Genomic DNA, 24,250 nt, shown 5'->3' on the forward strand with positions numbered 1-24,250 from the left:
ATGTACAGGAATATAACTACTATTATACTGCCCTCTACGTACAAGAATATAACTACTATAATACTGCCCTCTACGTACAAGAATATAACTACTATAATACTGCCCCAATGTACAAGAATATAACTACTATAATACTGCCCTCTACGTACAAGAATATAACTACTATAATACTGCCCTCTACGTACAAGAATATAACTACTATAACACTGCTCCTATGTACAGGAATATAACTGCTATAATACTGCCCCTATGTACAAGAATATAACTACTATAATACTGCCTTCTACGTACAAGAATATAACTACTATAATACTGCCACTACTGTAGAAACATAAAACTGCTATAATACTAATTGTAATCATTATTTGTAGGTAATGAATTGATGTTTGCAGTCAGTGATGTACGGTATATACCGTTAGACATAACACTGGGACATTTTGCAGTGACCCCGCAGTGAGGGGACGCACGTTATGGACCCTCAGTGCAGCCTATGCTGGGCTGTCATGAGGCCGGGTGTTTTGTCGGAGTGTTTTACACCAACATCCTGTTTGCCTTTATCTGTAAAAAAAAAAAAAAAGGTTAAGACTTTGTGAGAGCCTCTTCCTTTGCAGACTCAGCAGAGCGGAGATAAAACTGTGGCTGAGGCTTGAGATTTCGCTTTCCCATCAGAGGAGGCCTGAGAGTGGCTGCTTGGTGGGTAGTACTGGAGGTCCGTGCGGTGACTGCCCTCCTGTATGTGGCAGGTGCAGTATTTTTATCCTGACCGTGGTCTTCGGCTTTCATGACCATCCTACAGGTGCTGTACGTGATGCCTGTACACTTTTGGACCAGGTACTCGCCCTCGCCCACAGGGACCGTGTTCTCCAACCCCCTTCTTGACAGACTGCGGATACCTGCTGCCACAAAGTGAAGACTACTCTATGGTGCAATTTCAGCAATTTGGGAGTTGCTGCTCTTACTACTATCATTTTTTCTTTCCTCCTAGGTAGGGGCTGGCACATCACCCGTTATCGGTAGCCCCCTCTGAATTTCCGAGGCCCAACCTTCGGTCTTAGACATGCATGACTTGGTTCCCACTACCAAGAGCTCTGCTTGCTTCCTCACCATTTGAGAGCCCATTGGAGGCTGCCATCCCACCCACGGATTTTCCACCAGTGCAAGTCATCCGCTGCTAGTGGTCACTGAACCCACCGAACGTCAGTCAGAGGTTCACCGACTAGAAGACATGGAGGCTGTGGCCATGTACAACTTTAAGACCACCGAAAGGGACGAGCTGCCATTCAGCAAGGGAGACACTTTGAAGGTAAGGTCATCATATTCATTAGATATATCCAAGATGTAAAGTCCAAGATTAATTTGCAGTTCCCAAATTAAAGGGGCACTCCTTAAGACTCCATATGATTTGTATCGGATGATTGATCAGATCTAAAGATCTAAGCTGTGGCTGCCTAGCTGATGGGAAACCACAACCCCCAGCATGCAAGGGTATGTGTATAACAGTGTAAAAAATTAGTTAGAAAAGGAGAAGCTGTTATATCCCTTTAAAGGGAATATGTATTTCATAGTGATCTTGTAATATGCCTTGGATAAGACTTCCAGTAATCGAAGGCTCTGTGCGGCGTCAAAGGGATTTGGTCTCCCTCTATAGAGCACTCTTATTTTGGAAATTTACAATATATTAAGTGATGTTTTTTGTTAGATTTCCCCTTTAAAGGGGAAATGTCTTCAGGATAAACGTGGCGAGTTTTTGCTCTTGTCTTACTCTCGCTGGTCTCCAGATTATTGCATTTTTTGTTTTTTTCAAATTCAACATACGGTTCCAGAGATATAAGCCTTTTTATTAAGTTGTAATTTTTAGGATATTTATAAAGGGGTGTGGCTCACAGGTTCCTCTGGGGCGTGTCACTGCATAATTACCAAGCAAGTCACGCCCCCTCCGGTAGAGACCATGAAAATGATTACTAAATAAAAACAGCCATATCTCTGAAACCGTATGGCGGAGCTTAATAAAACAAAAAATGCTATAGTCTGGGGCTCAGTGGGAATAAAATTAAAGCAAATACTGGTCACTTTTGATTTGGCCACAGATCTCCTTTAAACACTCACTCCCAGGTCTTTTGAAGGTCTGTGTTACTGCAAAATGAGCCAAACGCTTGGGATCCATCCTTTCTTTTGACTTTTTTGACAATGGAAGTCCGTCAGCCATTTCTCATTAATATTAGGTTGTTGGTGGATCTGAAAAGTGAGACGGTAAATCATGAAATGATGTGGCTGGTACTGGCAGAGGGTGCAGTGGGCAAATCCAGCTGCCTTCATCAGGATGGCCATGATATTAGCTTCAGCGGCATCATCGGTGGTGGGCCGCTAATCTCCACCGTATAAGGGACAGGAGACCACGGACTGCACCTTGTCTCGATCCTACCAAGATGTTACAGAATTATACAAACTTCGAAGCTTTGAAGGTCTGAAGGTGTGGCATCTAACTGGTTACGAGGAGGAGGCCACTTCAAGACGTGGGCCAAAAATATAAAATATCCGCACAAACAGGATGTTTATTTTCCTCCCTGGGTCAGTACACAGAAGCGCTATTCTTAGGTGCTTTCTATTGTGTTTTTACCTGCCCTGTTTAGTCTGGTGGTTGGATCTGAAATGTATAGAGGCACGACATGGGAGCTGGAGACACCCGGAACCCACAACTTAAAGGGACGGTCTAGATTGGGTACTAGAGTGTTAAATAATGGCCCTCGGGGATGGAGATAGATATATACAGAGATAGATGATAGATAGATAATAGATAGATAGATAGATAGATAGATAGATAGATAGATGATAGATAGATAATAGATAAATAATAGATGATAGATAATAGATAGATAGATAGATACATAATAGATAGATGATAGATAGATAATAGATGATAGATAATAGATAGATAGATAGATAGATAATAGATAGATAATAGATGATAGATAATAGATAGATAGTTAATAGATACATAATAGATAGATGATAGATAGATAATAGATAAAAAATAGATAGATAGATAGATAATAGATAAAAGATAGATAGATAGATGATAGATAGATGATAAATAGTAGATAGATAGTTAAGATACAGTAAATAATATATAGATAGATAGATAGATAGATAGATAATAGATAGATGATAGATAGTTAATAGATACATAATAGATAGATAGATGATAGAGAATAGATAGATGATAGATAATAGATAATAAATAGATAGATAATAGATAAATGATAGAAGATAGATAGATGATAGATAGATAGATAATAGATAGATAGATAATAGATAGATAGATGATAGCTAATAGATAGATAATAGCCAGATAGATAGATAGATAGATGGATAATAGATAGATGGATAATAGATAGATGATAGATAGATAGATGGATAATAGATAGATAGATAATAGATAGATAGATAGATAATAGATAGATAGATGGATGATAGATAGATAATAGATAGATAATAGATAGATAGATAGATAGATAGATAGATCACAAAAGCAGGCAGCACTCCATGTTCTTAAAGGCAATATGTAGGTGTTTATTGAGCCCACATCTCCATGCAACGTTTCGGCTACAACTGAGCCTCAGTTGTAGCCGAAACGTTGCATGGAGATGTGGGCTCAATAAACACCTACATATTGCCTTTAAGAACATGGAGTGCTGCCTGCTTTTGTGATCTATCTGGATTTATAACAACCATTGGACGGGTTGTTTGGGCTTTGCACCCGAAGATAAGTATAGGATCTGTGCTGTTCCATTTTTTTCTAGTATAGTAGATAGATAGATAGATAGATAGATAGATAGATAGATAGATAGATAGATAATAGATAGATAGATAATAGACAGATAGATTGATAGAAAGAATAGAAGCTTTATCCTCCGTAGCCTTAATATTTATTACTAGTATTTGTTAACTCTTTCAGATTCTTAATATGGAGGATGACCAGAATTGGTACAAGGGTGAACTTTACGGCTTGGAAGGTTTTGTTCCCAAAAATTATATCAGAGTGAAACCCCATCCGTAAGTAGCGTTTTATCTGATAGTCTGCACCCGTCCACATCCAAACCACCCGCCGCCCCAGCTCGTCCTTTTCTGCAGAATTTCACCGAAGTCACAGATACCATGAATAGGAAACCACAACGACCAGCGCAAAACCTAAAATACATTCTTCACTCTGTGTAGCGAGGACGAGCAGAGCTGCTGTAGGGTCTGTTCATAACTATCAGTTCCTGGACTGCCCGGATGGAGAGAGGTTACTGATCTGCAAATGATGGAGAAATGGAAGCTGGAACAAATCATCTGGATTATTCCGTCTGGAGAAGGAGCAGAAATCCCGGCACTTACAGCCTCAGCTCCAATCAGTGACGTTATCAATGGTCATCTGATGAATGTAAGTGCCGGGATTTCTGCTCCTTCTCCAGACGGAATAATCCAGATGATTTGTTCTGCTTCCATTTCTCCATCATTTGCAGATCAGTGATCTGTCTCCATCCTGGGATTGCCAGAATTCCAGCACTTTTCCTTCTTGGTGTTGAAATTTCCATGTTGAGAAGTGTATATAATTAGAGTATACATATAAGATCCCCAGGTTATACCAGCTGTACATATATAATTATATACAGGAGATGCCCAGGTTATACAGGCTGTACATATATAATTATATACAGGAGATGCCCGGGTTATACCGGCTGTACATATATAATTATATACAGGAGATGCCCAGGTTATATCGGCTGTACATATATAATTATATACAGGAGATGCCCGGGTTATACCAGCTGTACATATATAATTATATACATGAGATGCCCAGGTTATACCAGCTGTACATATATAATTATATAGAGGAGATGCCCAGGTTATACCAGCTGTACATATATAATTATATACAGGAGATGCCCAGGTTATACCAGCTGTACATATATAATTATATATAGGAGATGCCCAGGTTATACCGGCTCTACATATATAATTATATACAGGAGATGCCCGGGTTATACCGGCTGTACATATATAATTATATACAGGAGATGCCCGGGTTATACCAGCTGTACATATATAATTATATACAGGAGATGCCCGGGTTATACCAGCTGTACATATATAATTATATACAGGAGATGCCCGGGTTATACCAGCTGTACATATATAATTATATACAGGAGATGCCCAGGTTATACCAGCTGTACATATATAATTATATACAGGAGATGCCCAGGTTATACCAGCTGTACATATATAATTATATACAGGAGATGCCCAGGTTATACCAGCTGTACATATATAATTATATACAGGAGATGCCCCGGTTATACCAGCTGTACATATATAATTATATACAGGAGATGCCCAGGTTATACCAGCTGTACATATATAATTATATACAGGAGATGCCCAGCTTATACCAGCTGTACATATATAATTATATACAGGAGATGCCCAGGTTATACCAGCTGTACATATATAATTATATACAGGAGATGCCCCGGTTATACCAGCTGTACATATATAATTATATACAGGAGATGCCCAGGTTATACCAGCTGTACATATATAATTATATACAGGAGATGCCCAGCTTATACCAGCTGTACATATATAATTATATACAGGACATGCCCAGGTTATACCGGCTGTACATATATAATTATATACAGGAGAAGCCCAGGTTATACCGGCTGTACATATATAATTATATACAGGAGAAGCCCAGGTTATACCAGCTGTACATATATAATTATATACAGGAGATGCCTAGGTTATACCAGCTGTACATATATAATTATATACAGGAGATGCCCAGGTTATACCAGCTGTACATATATAATTATATACAGGAGATGCCCAGGTTATACCAGCTGTACATATATAATTATATACAGGTGAAGCCCAGGTTATACCGGCTGTACATATATAATTATATACAGGAGAAGCCCAGGTTATACCAGCTGTACATATATAATTATATACAGTTTACATACCCCGGCAGAATTTTTGCTTTCTTTGCCTTTTTTCAGAGAATATGAATGATAACACCAAAACTTTTTCTCCACTCATGGTTAGTGGTTGGGTGAAGCCATTTATTGTCAAACTACTGTGTTTTCTCTTTTTAAATCATAATGACACCCAAAACATCCAAATGACCCTGATCAAAAGTTCACACACCCTGATGATTTTGGCCTGATAACATGCACAGAAGTTGACACAAATGGGTGTGAATGGCTACTAAAGGCAACATCCTCACCTGTGACCTGTTTGCTTGTAATCAGTGTGTGTGCTTAAAAGCAGAGGGAGTTTCTGGGATCCAGACAGACTCTTGCATCTTTCATCCAGCCACTGACGCTTCTGGATTGTGAGTCATGGGGAAAGAAAAAGAATTGTCAATGGATCTACAGGAAAAGGTAGTTGAACTGTATAAAACAGGAAAGGGATACAGAAAGATATCCAAGGAATTGATAATGCCAGTCAGCAGCGTTCACACTGTGATTAACAAATGGAACATTAGGGGGTCTGTAAAAACAAAACCACGGTCAGGTAGACCAACAAAAATGGCGTCCACAACTGCCATGAAAATTGTGCCGGGTGCAAATTAAAACCCACAAATAACATCAGCTGAAATACAGGACTCTGAAAACTAGCGGTGTGGCCGTTTTAGGATACACAATAAGGAGGCACTTGAAAAATGGTCTGCATGGTCGAGTCGCCAGAAGAAAGCCATTACTGTGCAAATGCCACAAAGTATCTCGCTTACAATACACAAAACAGCACAGAGACAAGCCTCAAAACTTCTGGAACAAGGTCATTTGGAGTGATGAGAACAAAATTGAACTTTTTGGCCACAATCATAAACGTTACAATTTGAGAGCGGTCAACAAGGCCTATGATGAAAGGAACACATTCCTACAGTAAAGCATGGAGGTGGATCGCTGATGTTAGAGGGGGCAATACACGGTATTAAGAAATGGGGTATGTGAACTTTTATTAATGGCCATTTGGATGTTTTGGGTTGTCGTTATGATTTAAAAAGAGAAAACACAGTAGTTTTAAAATAAATAGCTTCACCCAACCACTAACCATGAGTGGAGAAAACGTTTTGGTGTTATCATTCATATTCTCTGAAGAGAAGCCAAGAAAGCAAAAATTCTGTCGGGGTATGTAAACTTTTCAGCACAACTGTAGTTATATACAGAATTTGCTTTTGTCTTACATACAGTATATAATTCTATACAGAATATACCCATGTTATACCAGTTGTACATATAATTATATACAGCATATGTCCATGTTATACCAGCCTGCTCCATGTCACTATATACAGGTTATGTCACTATATTCTCCGTACAGGTGGTATAGCGGCCGGATCTCCAGACAAGTGGCTGAAGGAATCCTGCTGAGTCGGAGGTTTATAGGAGCTTTCCTGCTCAGAGACAGTGAGAGCTCCCCGGGGGAATTTTCCATCTCTGTCAAGTAAGTCGGAAATGTTTTTCATTTAGTTTGGGGAAATCTTTACCGTTCTTTATTTATGGTCGCGTTAGACGTTTCCAAGATTCGTTCTCGAGAGTAAAACTGATAGGAAAGTAATCAAGAAAACAATGATAAAGAGCACATCCCCCCCCCCCCCCCCGGGGAAACAAAGGAAACGTTCCAGGCCCGGAGACTCAGCCTCTTGTCCTACTTGTTGTACTATAATCAGCCATTTTTGGTCTTTAGTCGCTCAGTGATCCCTGCTTATAAATAAACACGAGCTCTGATCCGCCTTCTTCTCTAGTTTGCCTGTAGAAGGATCACTGATCACAGCGATCATCTGTGGTGCTATCCAGCCGGAAGTATTTAATTTCCCTTCAGCGCCACCACAGGCGAGATGAAGAATCACACTGATCTCACAGTGTCGGGTCCTCCAGGAGAAGTGATGCTCTTGGAGCTGCACTAATAGATTAGTGTCCTGATTACACCCCCTTCCCAGCATCCGGCATAGTCTGGAAATTTCAGAATTACGGGTTCCTGTCACTAGTGGGCAGAATAGGAACACTGACAATCTCCAGGTGGAGTCCGTGACAGGACCAGTGGAATTCTCTAAGAACGGTTCGAAAGAATGACCGAGGTCATTAATAGCTTGTGGCGGTATTTTTTTTTATATATACTTAGCGGTATTATATTGTGCACAAAAAGCTTTGTGGATCTTATCTGCCTGATAATCCACTATTTCACTTTGCAATGTTCTTAAAGACAACGTTTCATTGTTTAAATCTAGTTTTTATTTTAACTGTATTAAAAAAAAATGTTTGCTTTTTATCTTACACATCACTGTATATGGAGGTGTTATCAGTTATCATACAGGAAGGGGAGGAGGTGCACTGTGACATCACCTATTGTGAATGGTGGATCCTGTGTTATCTACTGTATATAGAGGTGTTATCAGTCATTGTACAGGAGGAGGAGGTGAGCTGTGATATCACCTAATCACCTATTGTGAATAGTGGATCCTGTGTTATCTACTGTATATAGAGGTGTTATCAGACATTGTACAGGAGGAGGAGGTGAGCTGTGACATCACCTATTGTAAATGGTGGATCCTGTGTTATCTACTGTATATAGAGGTGTTATCAGTCATTGTACAGGAGGAGGAGGTGAGCTGTGACATCACCTATTGTGAATGGTGGATCCTGTGTTATCTACTGTATATAGAGGTGTTATCAGTCATTGTACAGGAGGAGGTGAGCTGTGACATCACCTATTGTGAATGGTGGATCCTGTGTTATCTACTGTATATAGAGGTGTTATCAGTCATTGTACAGGAGGAGGAGGTGAGCTGTGATATCACCTAATCACCTATTGTGAATAGTGGATCCTGTGTTATCTACTGTATATAGAGGTGTTATCAGACATTGTACAGGAGGAGGAGGTGAGCTGTGACATCACCTATTGTAAATGGTGGATCCTGTGTTATCTACTGTATATAGAGGTGTTATCAGTCATTATACAGGAGGGGGAGGTGAGCTGTGATATCACCTATTGTGAATGGTGAATCTTGTGTTATCTACTGTATATAGAGGTGTTATCAGTCATTGTACAGGAGGAGGTGAGCTGTGACATCACCTATTGTGAATGGTGGATCCTGTGTTATCTACTATATATAGAGGTGTTATCAGTCATTGTACAGGAGGAGGAGGTGAGCTGTGACATCATCTATTGTGAATGGTGGATCCTGTGTTATCTCCTGTATATAGAGGTGTTATCAGTCATTATACAGGAGGGGGAGGTGAGCTGTGATATCGCCTATTGTGAATGGTGAATCTTGTGTTATCTACTGTATATAGAGGTGTTATCAGTCATTGTACAGGAGGAGGAGGTGAGCTGTGATATCACCTAATCACCTATTGTGAATAGTGGATCCTGTGTTATCTACTGTATATAGAGGTGTTATCAGACATTGTACAGGAGGAGGAGGAGGAGGTGAGCTGTGACATCACACATACCAAAGCTCGCAAAATCAACAGACAACCCTGGCACACCAGCATGACAAAAGAACTGAGGCGAGCTTCCAGAGCTGCTGAACGCAGATGGAAAAGATCCCACTCCATCGAGCACTTCATCGCATTCAAACAGTCCCTCACTGCTTTCAAAACCATGCTCGCCACAGCAAAACAAACCTACTTCTCATCTCTCATATCCTCCCTGTCTCACAACCCCAAACAGTTATTCAACACCTTCAACTCTCTCCTCCGTCCCCCAGCACCTCCTCCCTCCCCACTCATCTCAGCTGAAGACTTCGCCTCATTTTTCAAGCAGAAAATTGAGAACATCAGAGACAATTTTAGTAAACAACCCCCAGAACCCTTCCTCCCAACTACCCAGCCCTCCACCTCCAAAACCAACTTCTCCACCATTACAGAAGACGGACTCTCCACTCTACTCTCAAGATCGCATCTCACCACCTGTGCACTTGACCCACTCCCATCCCACTTCATCCCAAACCTCACCACAGTCTTCATCCCAACCCTAACCCATCTATTCAACCTATCACTAACAACTGGCATTTTCCCCTCAAGCTTTAAACATGCCACAATCACACCTATCCTCAAAAAGCCCTCTCTTGACCCATCCTCTGTATCTAGCTATCGCCCTATATCACTTCTCCCCTTTGCCTCAAAACTACTGGAACAACATGTCCATATTGAACTGTCCTCCCATCTATCTTCCTGCTCCTTCTTCGACCGCTTTCAATCAGGCTTCCAGTCACACCACTCCACTGAAACTGCCCTAACTAAGGTGACCAATGACCTATTAACCGCCAAGAGCAAGCGACACTACTCTGTCCTCCTCCTCCTGGACCTGTCCTCTGCCTTTGACACAGTGGACCATTCCCTGCTGCTGCAGACCCTCTCATCCCTTGGCATCACAGAATTGGCCCTATCCTGGATCTCATCATACCTAACTGACCGTACATTCAGCGTCTCCCACTCACACACCACCTCCTCACCTCGCCCCCTATCTGTCGGAGTCCCGCAAGGTTCAGTTCTAGGACCCCTGCTCTTCTCCATCTACACCTTTGGCCTGGGACAGCTCATAGAATCTCACGGCTTTCAGTATCATCTCTATGCTGACGACACACAGATCTACATCTCTGGACCAGATATCACCTCCCTACTAACCAGAATCCCTCAATGTCTGTCTGCTATTTCATCCTTCTTCTCCACTAGATTTCTAAAACTTAACATGGACAAAACAGAATTCATCGTCTTTCCCCCCATCTCACACGACCTCCCCAATGAACCTATCCATTACAGTAAATGGCTGCCCACTCTCCCCAGTCCCACAAGCTCGCTGTCTTGGGGTAATCCTTGACACTGATCTCTCCTTTAAACCACATATCCAAACCCTTTCCACTTCCTGCCGCCTCCAACTCAAAAATATTTCACGGATCCGCACATTCCTAAACCAAGAATCTGCAAAAACCCTAGTCCATGCCCTCATCATCTCCCGCCTTGACTACTGTAACCTCCTGCTCTGTGGCCTCCCCTCTAACACTCTTGCACCCCTCCAATCTATTCTAAACTCTGCTGCCCGACTAATCCACCTGTCCCCCCGCTATTCCCCGGCCTCTCCCCTCTGTCAATCCCTGCACTGGCTCCCCATCACCCAGAGACTCCAGTACAAAAGCCTAACCATGACATATAAAGCCATCCACAACCTGTCTCCTCCATACATCTGTGACCTCGTCTCCCGGTACTTTCCTGCACGCAACCTCCGATCCTCACAAGATCTCCTTCTCTACTCCCCTCTTATCTCCTCTTCCCACAATCGCATACAAGATTTCTCTCGTGCATCCCCCCTACTCTGGAATTCTCTACCCCAACATATCAGACTCTCGCCTACCATCGAAACCTTCAAAAAGAACCTGAAGACCCACCTCTTCCGACAAGCCTACAACCTGCAGAAACCACCGATCGACCAAACCGCTGCATGGCCAGCTCTACCCTCACCTACTGTATCCTCACCCATCCCTTGTAGATTGTGAGCCCTCGCGGGCAGGGTCCTCTCTCCTCCTGTACCAGTTGTGACTTGTATTTTTCAAGATTATTGTACTTGTTTTATTATGTATACCCCTCCTCACATGTAAAGCGCCATGGAATAAATGGCGCTATAATAATAAATAATAATAATAATATTGTAAATGGTGGATCCTGTGTTATCCACTGTATATAGAGGTGTTATCAGTCATTGTACAGGAGGGGGAGGTGAGCTGTGACATCACCTATTGTGAATGGTGGATCCTGTGTTATCCACTGTATATAGAGGTGTTATCAGTCATTGTACAGGAGGGGGAGGTGAGCTGTGACATCACCTATTGTGAATAGTGGATCCTGTGTTATCTACTGTATATAGAGGTGTTATCAGTCATTGTACAGGAGGAGGAGGTGAGCTGTGACATCACCTATTGTGAATGGTGGATCCTGTGTTATCTACTGTATATAGAGGTGTTATCAGTCATTGTACAGGAGGAGGTGAGCTGTGACATCACCTATTGTGAATGGTGGATCCTGTGTTATCTACTATATATAGAGGTGTTATCAGTCATTATACAGGAGGGGGAGGTGAGCTGTGATATCACCTATTGTGAATGGTGAATCTTGTGTTATCTACTGTATATAGAGGTGTTATCAGTCATTGTACAGGAGGAGGTGAGCTGTGACATCACCTATTGTGAATGGTGGATCCTGTGTTATCTACTATATATAGAGGTGTTATCAGTCATTGTACAGGAGGAGGAGGTGAGCTGTGACATCATCTATTGTGAATGGTGGATCCTGTGTTATCTCCTGTATATAGAGGTGTTATCAGTCATTATACAGGAGGGGGAGGTGAGCTGTGATATCACCTATTGTGAATGGTGAATCTTGTGTTATCTACTGTATATAGAGGTGTTATCAGTCATTGTACAGGAGGAGGAGGTGAGCTGTGATATCACCTAATCACCTATTGTGAATAGTGGATCCTGTGTTATCTACTGTATATAGAGGTGTTATCAGACATTGTACAGGAGGAGGAGGAGGAGGTGAGCTGTGACATCACCTATTGTAAATGGTGGATCCTGTGTTATCCACTGTATATAGAGGTGTTATCAGTCATTGTACAGGAGGGGGAGGTGAGCTGTGACATCACCTATTGTGAATGGTGGATCCTGTGTTATCCACTGTATATAGAGGTGTTATCAGTCATTGTACAGGAGGGGGAGGTGAGCTGTGACATCACCTATTGTGAATAGTGGATCCTGTGTTATCTACTGTATATAGAGGTGTTATCAGTCATTGTACAGGAGGAGGAGGTGAGCTGTGACATCACCTATTGTGAATGGTGGATCCTGTGTTATCTACTGTATATAGAGGTGTTATCAGTCATTGTGATCTTGTCTGTGATGATATTGAGACTGATGAAAAGTCTCCTGCACAGGACAGGAAGTTTGAGTATATTATTGGGCCTAGTGGCTTGTGCGGATATTACTAGATTATTTTAATATAGATAATCATAAGGAAAATATAAAAAAAAGTAAAAATATATGTTTAACATAAAAACCTCATGAAATAGCAGTTCGTTTTCTGATGATATATTCCCCATAAATGGCTAGCCCCCGTTTGGTACATTTCGGTGGTGCTCCTCTGGTTCGCTTTAAGTAGCTTCTGCATTTTTAGTGAGGAGAAAAAATGTTTTGCTCCCCAGTACTGAACGTAGAGAATCCTGCGGAGCACTAGCCCTTATCTGCTGACATGTTGGCTTTGGCTCTGTGAAGCGGTCACCATCGCCAGCCGGGCCGCAGCCATAGAAGGAGAACTCGGTGGAGAAGAGTCATTGCCCAGGAACTCCCCATCTCACATGTAAAGCGCCATGGAATAAATGGCGCTATAATAATAAATATTAATAATAATCTACCAGACAGTGGTGGCGGAGACCACGGTAATGGCCCCTGGTACCTATGTGATGATCCTGTTCTGCCAGCAGGGGGCAGTAACGCCTGAGCTTGTGGTGACTCTTCTTCACTCCTCTTTTTAGAGAAACATATGAGGATTGTTACCACCAGCACTGGCGATGTGACGCCATGCGCACCAGTATGATCTGCCGGCGATGTGACGCCATGCACACCAGTATGATCTGCTGGCGATGTGACGCCATGCGCACCAGTATGATCTGCCGGCGATGTGACGCCATGCGCACCAGTATGATCTGCCGGCGATGTGACGCCATGCACACCAGTATGATCTGCCGGCGATGTGACGCCATGCACACCAGTATGATCTGCTGGCGATGTGACGCCATGCACACCAGTATGATCTGCCGGCGATGTGACGCCATGCGCACCATTATGATCTGCCGGCGATGTGACGCCATGCTCACCATTATGATCTGCCGGCGATGTGACGCCATGCGCACCAGTATGATCTGCCGGCGATGTGACGCCATGCACACCAGTATGATCTGCCGGCGATGTGACGCCATGCACACCAGTATGATCTGCCAGCGATGTGACGTCATGCACACCAGTATGATCTGCCGGCGATGTGACGCCATGCACACCAGTATGATCTGCCGGCGACGTGACGCCATGCGCACCAGTATGATCTGCCGGCGATGTGACGCCATGCACACCAGTATGATCTGCCGGCGACGTGACGCCATGCACACCAGTATGATCTGCCGGTGATGTGACGCCATGCGCACCAGTATGATCTGCCGGCGATGTGACGCCATGCGCACCAGTCTGATCTGGTGCCAGGCTTCGGTGCGTGTCAGGATTAGTCCTGGATCTCATACCGATGTCACTCCACAATCTGATTCATTATAATGAGGATTTTAGCTGTCATTTTCCAGTGAGTCAGTGTCTAAATAGGCAACATATTCATGTCGCATGGAGTAAATGGAGCGGATCACCCCGGCTGCCATGTAATTGGCCATTAATTGCAGTCACGTTAACAAGCGATATCCATATGTAATTAGCAAATGACTGCTCTGCTCCAGCCCAAACAGACCTACGAGCAGCCCTATAAACGGGGAGAGACCTGCCCTCACAAACCAATTGCCCAGTATAACAGTGCCAGCCACAGTGCCCCATAACAATGCCAGCCACAGTGCCCCATAACAATGCCAGCCACAATGCCCCATAATAGTGCCAACCACAGTGCCTTATAACCGTGCCAGCCACAGTTCCCCATAACAATGCCAGCCACAATGCCCCATAATAGTGCCAACCACAGTGCCTTATAACCGTGCCAGCCACAGTGCCAGCCACAGTGCCCCATAACAATGATAGCCACAGTGCCCTATAACAGTGCCAGACACAGTGCCCCATAACCGTGCCAGCCACAGTGCCCCATAACAGTGCCATCCACAGTGCCCCATAACAATGCCAGCCACAGTGCCAGCCACAGTGCCCCATAACAATGCCAGCCACAGTGCCCTATAACAGTGCCAGACACAGTGCCCCATAACCGTGCCAGCCACACTGCCCCATAACAGTGCCAGCCACAGTGCCCCATAACCGTGCCAGCCACAGTGCCCCATAACAGTGCCAGCCACAATGCCCCGTTAGTGTCCATAACAGTGTCAATCACAGTGCCGTCATAGTGCCCCATAACAGTGCCAGCCACAGTTCCCCGTTACAATGTCAGCCACAATGCCCCATGACAGTGCCAGACACAGTCTGCTATACTTTGCAGTCAGTCTGCAGTAAGCTCCTGAGCTCCCCCTAGTGGCGGCTGCTGTAGTTATATATACGAGGTCCACTATACATTGCACTCAGTCTACAGTAAGCTCCTGAGCTCCCCCTAGTGGCGGCTGCTGTAGTTATATATACGAGGTCCACTATACATTGCACTCAGTCTACAGTAAGCTCCTGAGCTCCCCCTAGTGGCGGCTGCTGTAGTTATATATACGAGGTACTGCTATACATTGCACTCAGTCTGCAGTAAGCTCCTGAGCTCCCCCTAGTGGCGGCTGCTGTAGTTATATATACGAGGTCTGCTATACATTGCACTCAGTCTACATTAAGCTCCTGAGCTCCCCCTAGTGGCGGCTGCTGTAGTTATATATACGAGGTCTGCTATACATTGCACTCAGTCTGCAGTAAGCTCCTGAGCTCCCCCTAGTGGCGGCTGCTGTAGTTATATATACGAGGTCCACTATACATTGCACTCAGTCTACAGTAAGCTCCTGAGCTCCCCCTAGTGGCGGCTGCTGTAGTTATATATACGAGGTCTGCTATACATTGCACTCAGTCTACAGTAAGCTCCTGAGCTCCCCCTAGTGGCGGCTGCTGTAGTTATATATACGAGGTACTGCTATACATTGCACTCAGTCTGCAGTAAGCTCCTGAGCTCCCCCTAGTGGCGGCTGCTGTAGTTATATATACGAGGTCTGCTATACATTGCACTCAGTCTACATTAAGCTCCTGAGCTCCCCCTAGTGGCGGCTGCTGTAGTTATATATACGAGGTCTGCTATACATTGCACTCAGTCTGCAGTAAGCTCCTGAGCTCCCCCTAGTGGCGGCTGCTGTAGTTATATATACGAGGTCCACTATACATTGCACTCAGTCTACAGTAAGCTCCTGAGCTCCCCCTAGTGGCGGCTGCTGTAGTTATATATACGAGGTCTGCTATACATTGCACTCAGTCTACATTAAGCTCCTGAGCTCCCCCTAGTGGCGGCTGCTGTAGTTATATATACGAGGTCTGCTATACATTGCACTCAGTCTGCAGTAAGCTCCTGAGCTCCCCCTAGTGGCGGCTGCTGAAGGTATATACACGAGGTACTGCTATACATTGCACTCAGTCTACAGTAAGCTCCTGAGCTCCCCCTAGTGGCGGCTGCTGTAGTTATATACACGAGGTCCACTATACATTGCACTCAGTCTACAGTAAGCTCCTGAGCTCCCCCTAGTGGCGGCTGCTGTAGTTATATATACGAGGTCCGCTATACATTGCACTCAGTCTACAGTAAGCTCCTGAGCTCCCCCTAGTGGCGGCTGCTGTAGGTATAAATACGAGGTCCGCTATACATTGCACTCAGTCTGCAGTAAGCTCCTGAGCTCCCCCTAGTGGCGGCTGCTGAAGGTATATACACGAGGTACTGCTATACATTGCACTCAGTCTACAGTAAGCTCCTGAGCTCCCACTAGTGGCGGCTGCTGTAGTTATATATACGAGGTACTGCTATACATTGCACTCAGTCTACAGTAAGCTCCTGAGCTCCCCCTAGTGGCGGCTGCTGTAGTTATATATACGAGGTACTGCTATACATTGCACTCAGTCTACAGTAAGCTCCTGAGCTCCCCCTAGTGGCGGCTGCTGTAAGTTATATATACGGGGTCCACTATACATTACACTCAGTCTGCAGTAAGCTCCTGAGCTCCCCCTAGTGGCGGCTGCTCTAGGTATATATACGAGGTCTGCTATACATTGCACTCAGTCTGCAGTAAGCTCCTGAGCTCCCCCTAGTGGCGGCTGCTGTAGTTATATATACGGGGTCCACTATACATTGCACTCAGTCTGCAGTAAGCTCCTGAGCTCCCCCTAGTGGCGGCTGCTCTAGGTATATATACGAGGTCTGCTATACATTGCACTCAGTCTGCAGTAAGCTCCTGAGCTCCCCCTAGTGGCGGCTGCTGTAGTTATATATACGAGGTCTGCTATACATTGCACTCAGTCTACAGTAAGCTCCTGAGCTCCCCCTAGTGGCGGCTGCTGTAGTTATATATACGAGGTCTGCTATACATTGCACTCAGTCTGCAGTAAGCTCCTGAGCTCCCCCTAGTGGCGGCTGCTGTAGTTATATATATGAGGTCCGCTATACATTGCACTCAGTCTGCAGTAAGCTCCTGAGCTCCCCCTAGTGGCGGCTGCTGTAGTTATATATACGAGGTCTGCTGTACATTGCACTCAGTCTGCAGTAAGCTCCTGAGCTCCCCCTAGTGGCGGCTGCTGTAGTTATATATACGAGGTCCGCTATACATTGCACTCAGTCTGCAGTAAGCTCCTGAGCTCCCCCTAGTGGCGGCTGCTGTAGTTATATATACGAGGTCTGCTATACATTGCACTCAGTCTACAGTAAGCTCCTGAGCTCCCCCTAGTGGCGGCTGCTGTAGTTATATATATATGAGGTCCGCTATACATTGCACTCAGTCTACAGTAAGCTCCTGAGCTCCCCCTAGTGGCGGCTGCTGTAGTTATATATATATGAGGTCCGCTATACATTGCACTCAGTCTGCAGTAAGCTCCTGAGCTCCCCCTAGTGGCGGCTGCTGTAGTTATATATATGAGGTCCGCTATACATTGCACTCAGTCTGCAGTAAGCTCCTGAGCTCCCCCTAGTGGCGGCTGCTGTAGTTATATATACGAGGTCTGCTGTACATTGCACTCAGTCTGCAGTAAGCTCCTGAGCTCCCCCTAGTGGCGGCTGCTGTAGTTATATATACGAGGTCCGCTATACATTGCACTCAGTCTACAGTAAGCTCCTGAGCTCCCCCTAGTGGCGGCTGCTGTAGTTATATATACGAGGTCTGCTATACATTGCACTCAGTCTACAGTAAGCTCCTGAGCTCCCCCTAGTGGCGGCTGCTGTAGTTATATATACGAGGTCTGCTATACATTGCACTCAGTCTACAGTAAGCTCTTGAGCTCCCCCTAGTGGTGGCTGCTGTAGTTATATATACGAGGTCTGCTATACATTGCACTCAGTCTACAGTAAGCTCTTGAGCTCCCCCTAGTGGCGGCTGCTGTAGTTATATATACGAGGTCTGCTATACATTGCACTCAGTCTACAGTAAGCTCCTGAGCTCCCCCTAGTGGTGGCTGCTGTAGTTATATATACGAGGTCCACTATACATTGCACTCAGTCTACAGTAAGCTCCTGAGCTCCCCCTAGTGGCGGCTGCTGTAGTTATATATATATGAGGTCCGCTATACATTGCACTCAGTCTGCAGTAAGCTCCTGAGCTCCCCCTAGTGGCGGCTGCTGTAGTTATATATACGAGGTCTGCTATACATTGCACTCAGTCTGCAGTAAGTTCCTGAGCTCCCCCTAGTGGCGGCTGCTGTAGTTATATATACGAGGTCCACTATACATTGCACTCAGTCTACAGTAAGCTCCTGAGCTCCCCCTAGTGGTGGCTGCTGTAGTTATATATACGAGGTCCGCTATACATTGCACTCAGTCTGCAGTAAGCTCCTGAGCTCCCCCTAGTGGCGGCTGCTGTAGTTATATATACGAGGTCTGCTATACATTGCACTCAGTCTACAGTAAGCTCTTGAGCTCCCCCTAGTGGCGGCTGCTGTAGTTATATATACGAGGTCTGCTATACATTGCACTCAGTCTGCAGTAAGCTCCTGAGCTCCCCCTAGTGGCGGCTGCAGGCAGACAGATTGTTGTCCTTTCTCTCCATGTCTCTGCAGGGGACTTGGATCTCTGTGTTGGAAAAAAAAAGAACTCGACCCTTCATACAATAGGCTCTAAAGCCGACCGCCTTCGATAATGTCTGGTAAATGTTGGTTTTCCCCAATAGTCATTGTATTGTCTGATCATGTGGAGTTCGCTGGTGTCTAGTCCCAACATGAATGCAAGATCTGAGTCACTGGAGCGGGAAACCAGTATTACCAAACCCCTTATAAATGGACCATCCCATGGTGACCACCCACACACCCGGGGCCCGATGGGTCGGGTTGTGGTGCCTGGCGCGGCTCCAGGTGGGTTAGGACAATAATGTCCCTTGCATATATTAGAGCAGTATTACAGATGGGGTGGAGCGCGGGTATCAGGAGACAGATCTGCGCTCTGGAGCTGCCGCGCTGGGAAAGGACGGATCTTCGTAGGTGTTGTTGTTCTTTATCATGTAAAAATCTCTGAGTTGTTCATTAGCGATACTAAGAATAGAGCGCAGGGCTTGTCCTATGTTTAAAATGCTAATTGCCCTATGATTTAATAACTGATTCCTATCTGGGCAGCAGCAATTAAAGGGAATGCTCACTTAAAGGGGAGTTGCGGGATGGAGAATATTTTAAAAAATTGCATAAACATACATAGCAGTATTACTGTACCCAATCATGGGACATATCAAGCGCTGCCAGTATCACCCAGGAACCCATTTTTATACAAAACTGTTGGTGTAAATAGACCCCTTTCGGGCTGTAGAAGCAGAGGCAATGAGGTAATTAAACAGCAGTACAGAGCAGTGTAGCTGTGAATCCACCTCTCCGGTGAGGTAAAATACTAACTTAGACACTTTATAGTTTTTTATCCTGTATTCATAGATGGATATTATCAGATAGTACAAGTAAAAAACAAGCACATTTGCAATTTAATGTTTATTAAAATTCGCAGCCGTTCTTGAGATATTAACACTTTTCTTTTGTTTACTGCTTGTTGCCTAGGAGACCGACCACCGCCGCTGTGTAGCTTGTAAGCACTGGCTGGGATTAGGAAGTAAAAGCATGCTCCAACGATCCTGGTCAGCTTCAAAATAGGGCTTACAAGCTCAAAAGAAAAGAACATGTTGTGCTTTCTAGCAGCGGCGGTCGGTCTCCAAGGCAATGAGCTGTAAACAAATGAAAAGAAAAATGTTAATATCTCAAGAACGGCTGAAAATTTTAACAAGCAGTAAATTTGCTAAATTGGTCATATTTTCAAGGACTATCTTATAATAGCCATTTATGAAAATGAGAATAACCCCTTTAATTATCCTTTTTTTAATCTAATCGTCATTATTGACAGGGAAACAAAGAGCCTATAAAAGCCAACATTTTTCCCCCATTAAAAATACAGAAATTAAAAAAATACATATATTTGATATTGTTGCGTTCTTAAAAGTCCGATCTATTAAAATAAGTGAACTCGATTAGTAAATGTCAAACAAAATCAAAACACCAGAATTATGTTTTTTCACCCGCTGCAGCAAAATGTAATAAAAAGCAATCAAAACATCGTAACAATAAAAAGGTTAGCTCGGGTGCAAAAAAATAAGCCCTCAAGTAAGCCCCATCGACTAAAAATTAAAAACGTTACGGGTCTCTGAAAATGGCGACACAAGTGATTTTATTTTTTTTTTAGAAATTTTTGATTTTATTTTCACCATTTAAATTAAAAAAAAAAAAACAACAAAAAGCTACAATACATGTTTGGTGTCTGCATAATCATATTGACCTGGGGAATCATATTGTCAGGTCAGTTTTACCGTAAAGTTAATATTGTTAATAAATAAAAAACAATTACCGTACAGAATTGTACTTTTTCCGTTATTTCGCTGCACTTGGAATTTTTTTTTACCGCTTTCCAGTACATCACATGATAAAATGAGCAATGTCATTTAAAAGTACAACTAGCCGTAATACCGGCAATGGGGACGGGACAATAAAAAAGTTATGTCTCTGGGAAGAAAGGGAGGAAAAAGTAAAAGTACAAAAAAAGAAGAATCCCCCCTTCAGGAAGAAGTTTATGGCTGAATGCATTTGGGAAAATCATCAAGATCCGCTGCTGGCAGCTCCTGTGTAATTACCGGCCAATGATGTCCCAGATTTTTGCACAATACCGAATAAATCAAAATGTTTCAAATTTTTTTATACATTTTTTCCATTATTTGCAGATCAATAATATGTCTATCCACCCTGTGATTTCCATAATTCCACAGTTTTTCCTTCTTGGTGTTACAATTTCAATGTTGAGGAGTGTGTATATATATATATATATATATATATATATAATATGTCACCTTTTCAGTAGCGAGCACCCACACTTGTCCCTAGCATGCACACAGTAGTTGTGTGGCCCGGCGGTTGGAGTTGCCACGCGCGATGTCTCGTGACTTTTCCTAAAAACATTTTGATCGATACACAACGATCCTGTATTGTTTTTTTTATCCAATTCCATTCATTCCTCCCTGCAGCGATGTCATTGCCTGTCCTGACGCCACAAGCTGGTTGCTCAATAACAATAATCAATCACAATGTTCCCATCTGTAGACTCTTCGCTCCTCTTAGGAACCTTCACTAGGAGATGTAATTGTAATGTATCACGCTCCACCTGATGTCACCTGCCAAAACACGGCGCTCATATCCTCAGATCGAGAAGGTACAGTAATTAGCTCACCGGAAAGTTTCATAAAACATAAACATACAAAGTGTTATTCCAAGGGAGATGAAGTCAAGCCAAATAATATTAAGTCATCTGCGTAGTCATCTCGGGATACATTGGTGGCCCCTGGAAAACAAACAAACAATCCAAGGAGTCAAATAGGGTTACGGCCAATGGAAGAATTGTAGCGGGGATCGCGGATCGTTGGGGGTTAATGACCAATCTTGTAGAAATCCCTTCTAGATGGCTGGTAAGGTGACAGATTTGATCACGAATTGTCTACCAAACAATCCCATCTTTTTTGGCAGCATTGGTGCTGGATATACATTAGCCCAGCTAAGACCTCACTGCATGGCTCACTGGAGGGTGCTCTGGTAGCTTAGTTTAGTATACATGGACTTCGACAATTCCTCTAGAATATAAAACTTATTAGAGGACAACAATGTCCTACAATAACCAACGATGACCAGAATGTGGCCCATCCAGTGACCAAGGGTGACATGTGGCCCATAAAAATGCAGGACCTAACTTCCATAGGCACCCAAACATGGGAGGAGGTACGTGATCAAGGGTCACACCATCCTTCTCTTCCTTGGAGTTAAAAGATTCCAAACTTTTCTTTCCTACAATGGAGGGGTGCGATGACATGAGTCAGAGGGTCTCATCCCAACTTTTATTTGGGTCTTCTAGCCTGTGGTCCCTGGTGAGAAACCTTATTCTTGTGAAGTTCAACTTCTGTTGACCTTGTGGTGTTTCTTCAGAAGGTCCCATCTTCTCCTTGATTCGTGAAGTTTCTCATTGACCTTATGGTGTTTCTTCAGAAGGTCCCATCTACTCTTTGAGTCGGGAAGTTTCTCATTGACCTTATGGTGTTTCTTCAGAAGGTCCCATCTACTCCTAGAGTCGTGAAGTTTCTCATTGACCTTATGGTGTTTCTTCAGAAGGTCCCATCTACTCTTTGAGTCGTGAAGTTTCTCATTGACCTTATGGTGTTTCTTCAGAAGGTCCCATCTACACCTTGAGTCATGAAACTTCTCATTAATGCGTTTGACTTTTTCCATTGTCTCCATGCATCTTGGTGTTAACAGTCCTCTTAACTTTTTTCCTTACAATTCCTCCCATTATATCACTCTCCTACAATTAGCTCGGTCCTAAAATAATACGTGCCGGAGATGATAAACCTTTAGTCTGAGTAATGATGGGGTGAATAATGGAGAATTCAACCTCTATTGGAGCTACTTGTGGACCTTCATACAAACATGAAAGAAGTTGATGGCTCTGTTAAGTCGATTATTAGAGGCAGTCATATAAGACCTTTTGACAATGTACCAGGGCCTTCATCAGGTAAACTGTAACATGGTACAGGAAAAAAATAAGTTGTACAACTGCCATCAAACTCCATGCCTTTTCAATCCTTCTCAGCACCATTACACAGGACCTCCACCAAATGGGCAAAACACTGGTGTTGGCAACGAGGCGTGCAACGTGACCTTTTCCATTGGTCAAGATGACATCTCCGAGGTGAACGCATATCTAAACATTTGCATCTAATATGTATGCTATACCACGACCAGCTTGGCTTACTACGCTGAGATATCACCCTTTATGCTCATCCTCACTTTCTATTTCCATAAAGTGTGGATTCAATCTTCTTGAGATCTTCCATCTGACCTCTAAACAAATATTCTTGGTTTAGGCAGGGGAACTCTAGTCTCTAATGCTGTCTGTATATCAGGAAGATTGCTGTCACCAAGGTTGGACTGGACCTTCGGTATATCGGAGGAACATGAGGTGGGCTCCTACTCAATAATTATTCCTAAATGTTCAGCAGAAGACAGTCCCACTTGAAGGTGGTCTCAGAACCCATCGCTTTCCCATTAGGGTCTATTGCTTATGGGATTTGCAATTAACCTATCAGATCTTGATATAGTTGTACACAACTTGTATAGATGGCGGGTGGCCTCCTGAACCATGTCCTCAGGCGATCCCATGGTTGGCTTGTTTAATCCCATATTGGGTGGAATTGCTCCTCAGCAGATTACCGCCACCTCCTTATCCAGAGAGGTGAGAAGTTTTAGATTTTTTTGCCCTTGGATGTGACTTGGTGGTGCTCCCTCCTTGGCTTTGATCCATGATGTCGGGGATTAACCACATCAATGGTGACACTAATCTGTGCATTGTGTTTTACATCCTATAAAACATTAATGACGGCTGTCATGTGAGCTCACAGTTTAGACATGCTTTAAAGCTGGAGCAGCTGGTGCCCGAGCCTCATGTGCCTACAGCTTGGCTTTCTCCGCTCCCCCGCTCTATCTTACAGAAAGATTTTGCTCCAAAAAACAAACCTGGATCCAAGAAACTTACGTGAGTCATCATCATCATCCAACCCTATTCCATCATAGACTAGCTCATGGTTTTTATTATCTGTCGCCATTGTTGCTCAACAATCTGCCTCTTCTCTTCATTTTACACCGCTCTCACCACTTATTAATAATGGGTGTGATCACCTTTGCACATAAGGCTTAAGACAAATGTTTCTATGGAAAAGACAATCTAATCCTTGATCGAAGATGGAGCGATTGCCATCTTACAGCGGCTTTCTTCTT

The 24,250-nt window shown here is 43.7% G+C and overlaps 1 protein-coding gene across 2 annotated transcripts in view; it reads left to right on the forward strand.

Moving 5' to 3' along the window:
* Positions 1–561: 561 nt before the first annotated feature.
* Positions 562–24,250, forward strand: part of GRAP (GRB2 related adaptor protein) — a 35,123-nt gene continuing 11,434 nt past the window's right edge. For both annotated transcript variants that reach the window (XM_069734653.1, XM_069734654.1), the window contains exons 1-4: positions 562–743; positions 986–1,303; positions 3,956–4,053; positions 7,378–7,500. In XM_069734653.1, the coding sequence (XP_069590754.1) occupies positions 1,226–1,303; positions 3,956–4,053; positions 7,378–7,500 (299 nt within the window). In that variant the 5' untranslated portion in view covers positions 562–743; positions 986–1,225. The remainder of the gene's footprint in view (positions 744–985; positions 1,304–3,955; positions 4,054–7,377; positions 7,501–24,250) is intronic.

Source organism: Ranitomeya imitator, chromosome 7, assembly GCF_032444005.1.
Source record: "Ranitomeya imitator isolate aRanImi1 chromosome 7, aRanImi1.pri, whole genome shotgun sequence".
In the NCBI taxonomy this organism is placed as follows: domain Eukaryota; kingdom Metazoa; phylum Chordata; class Amphibia; order Anura; family Dendrobatidae; genus Ranitomeya; species Ranitomeya imitator.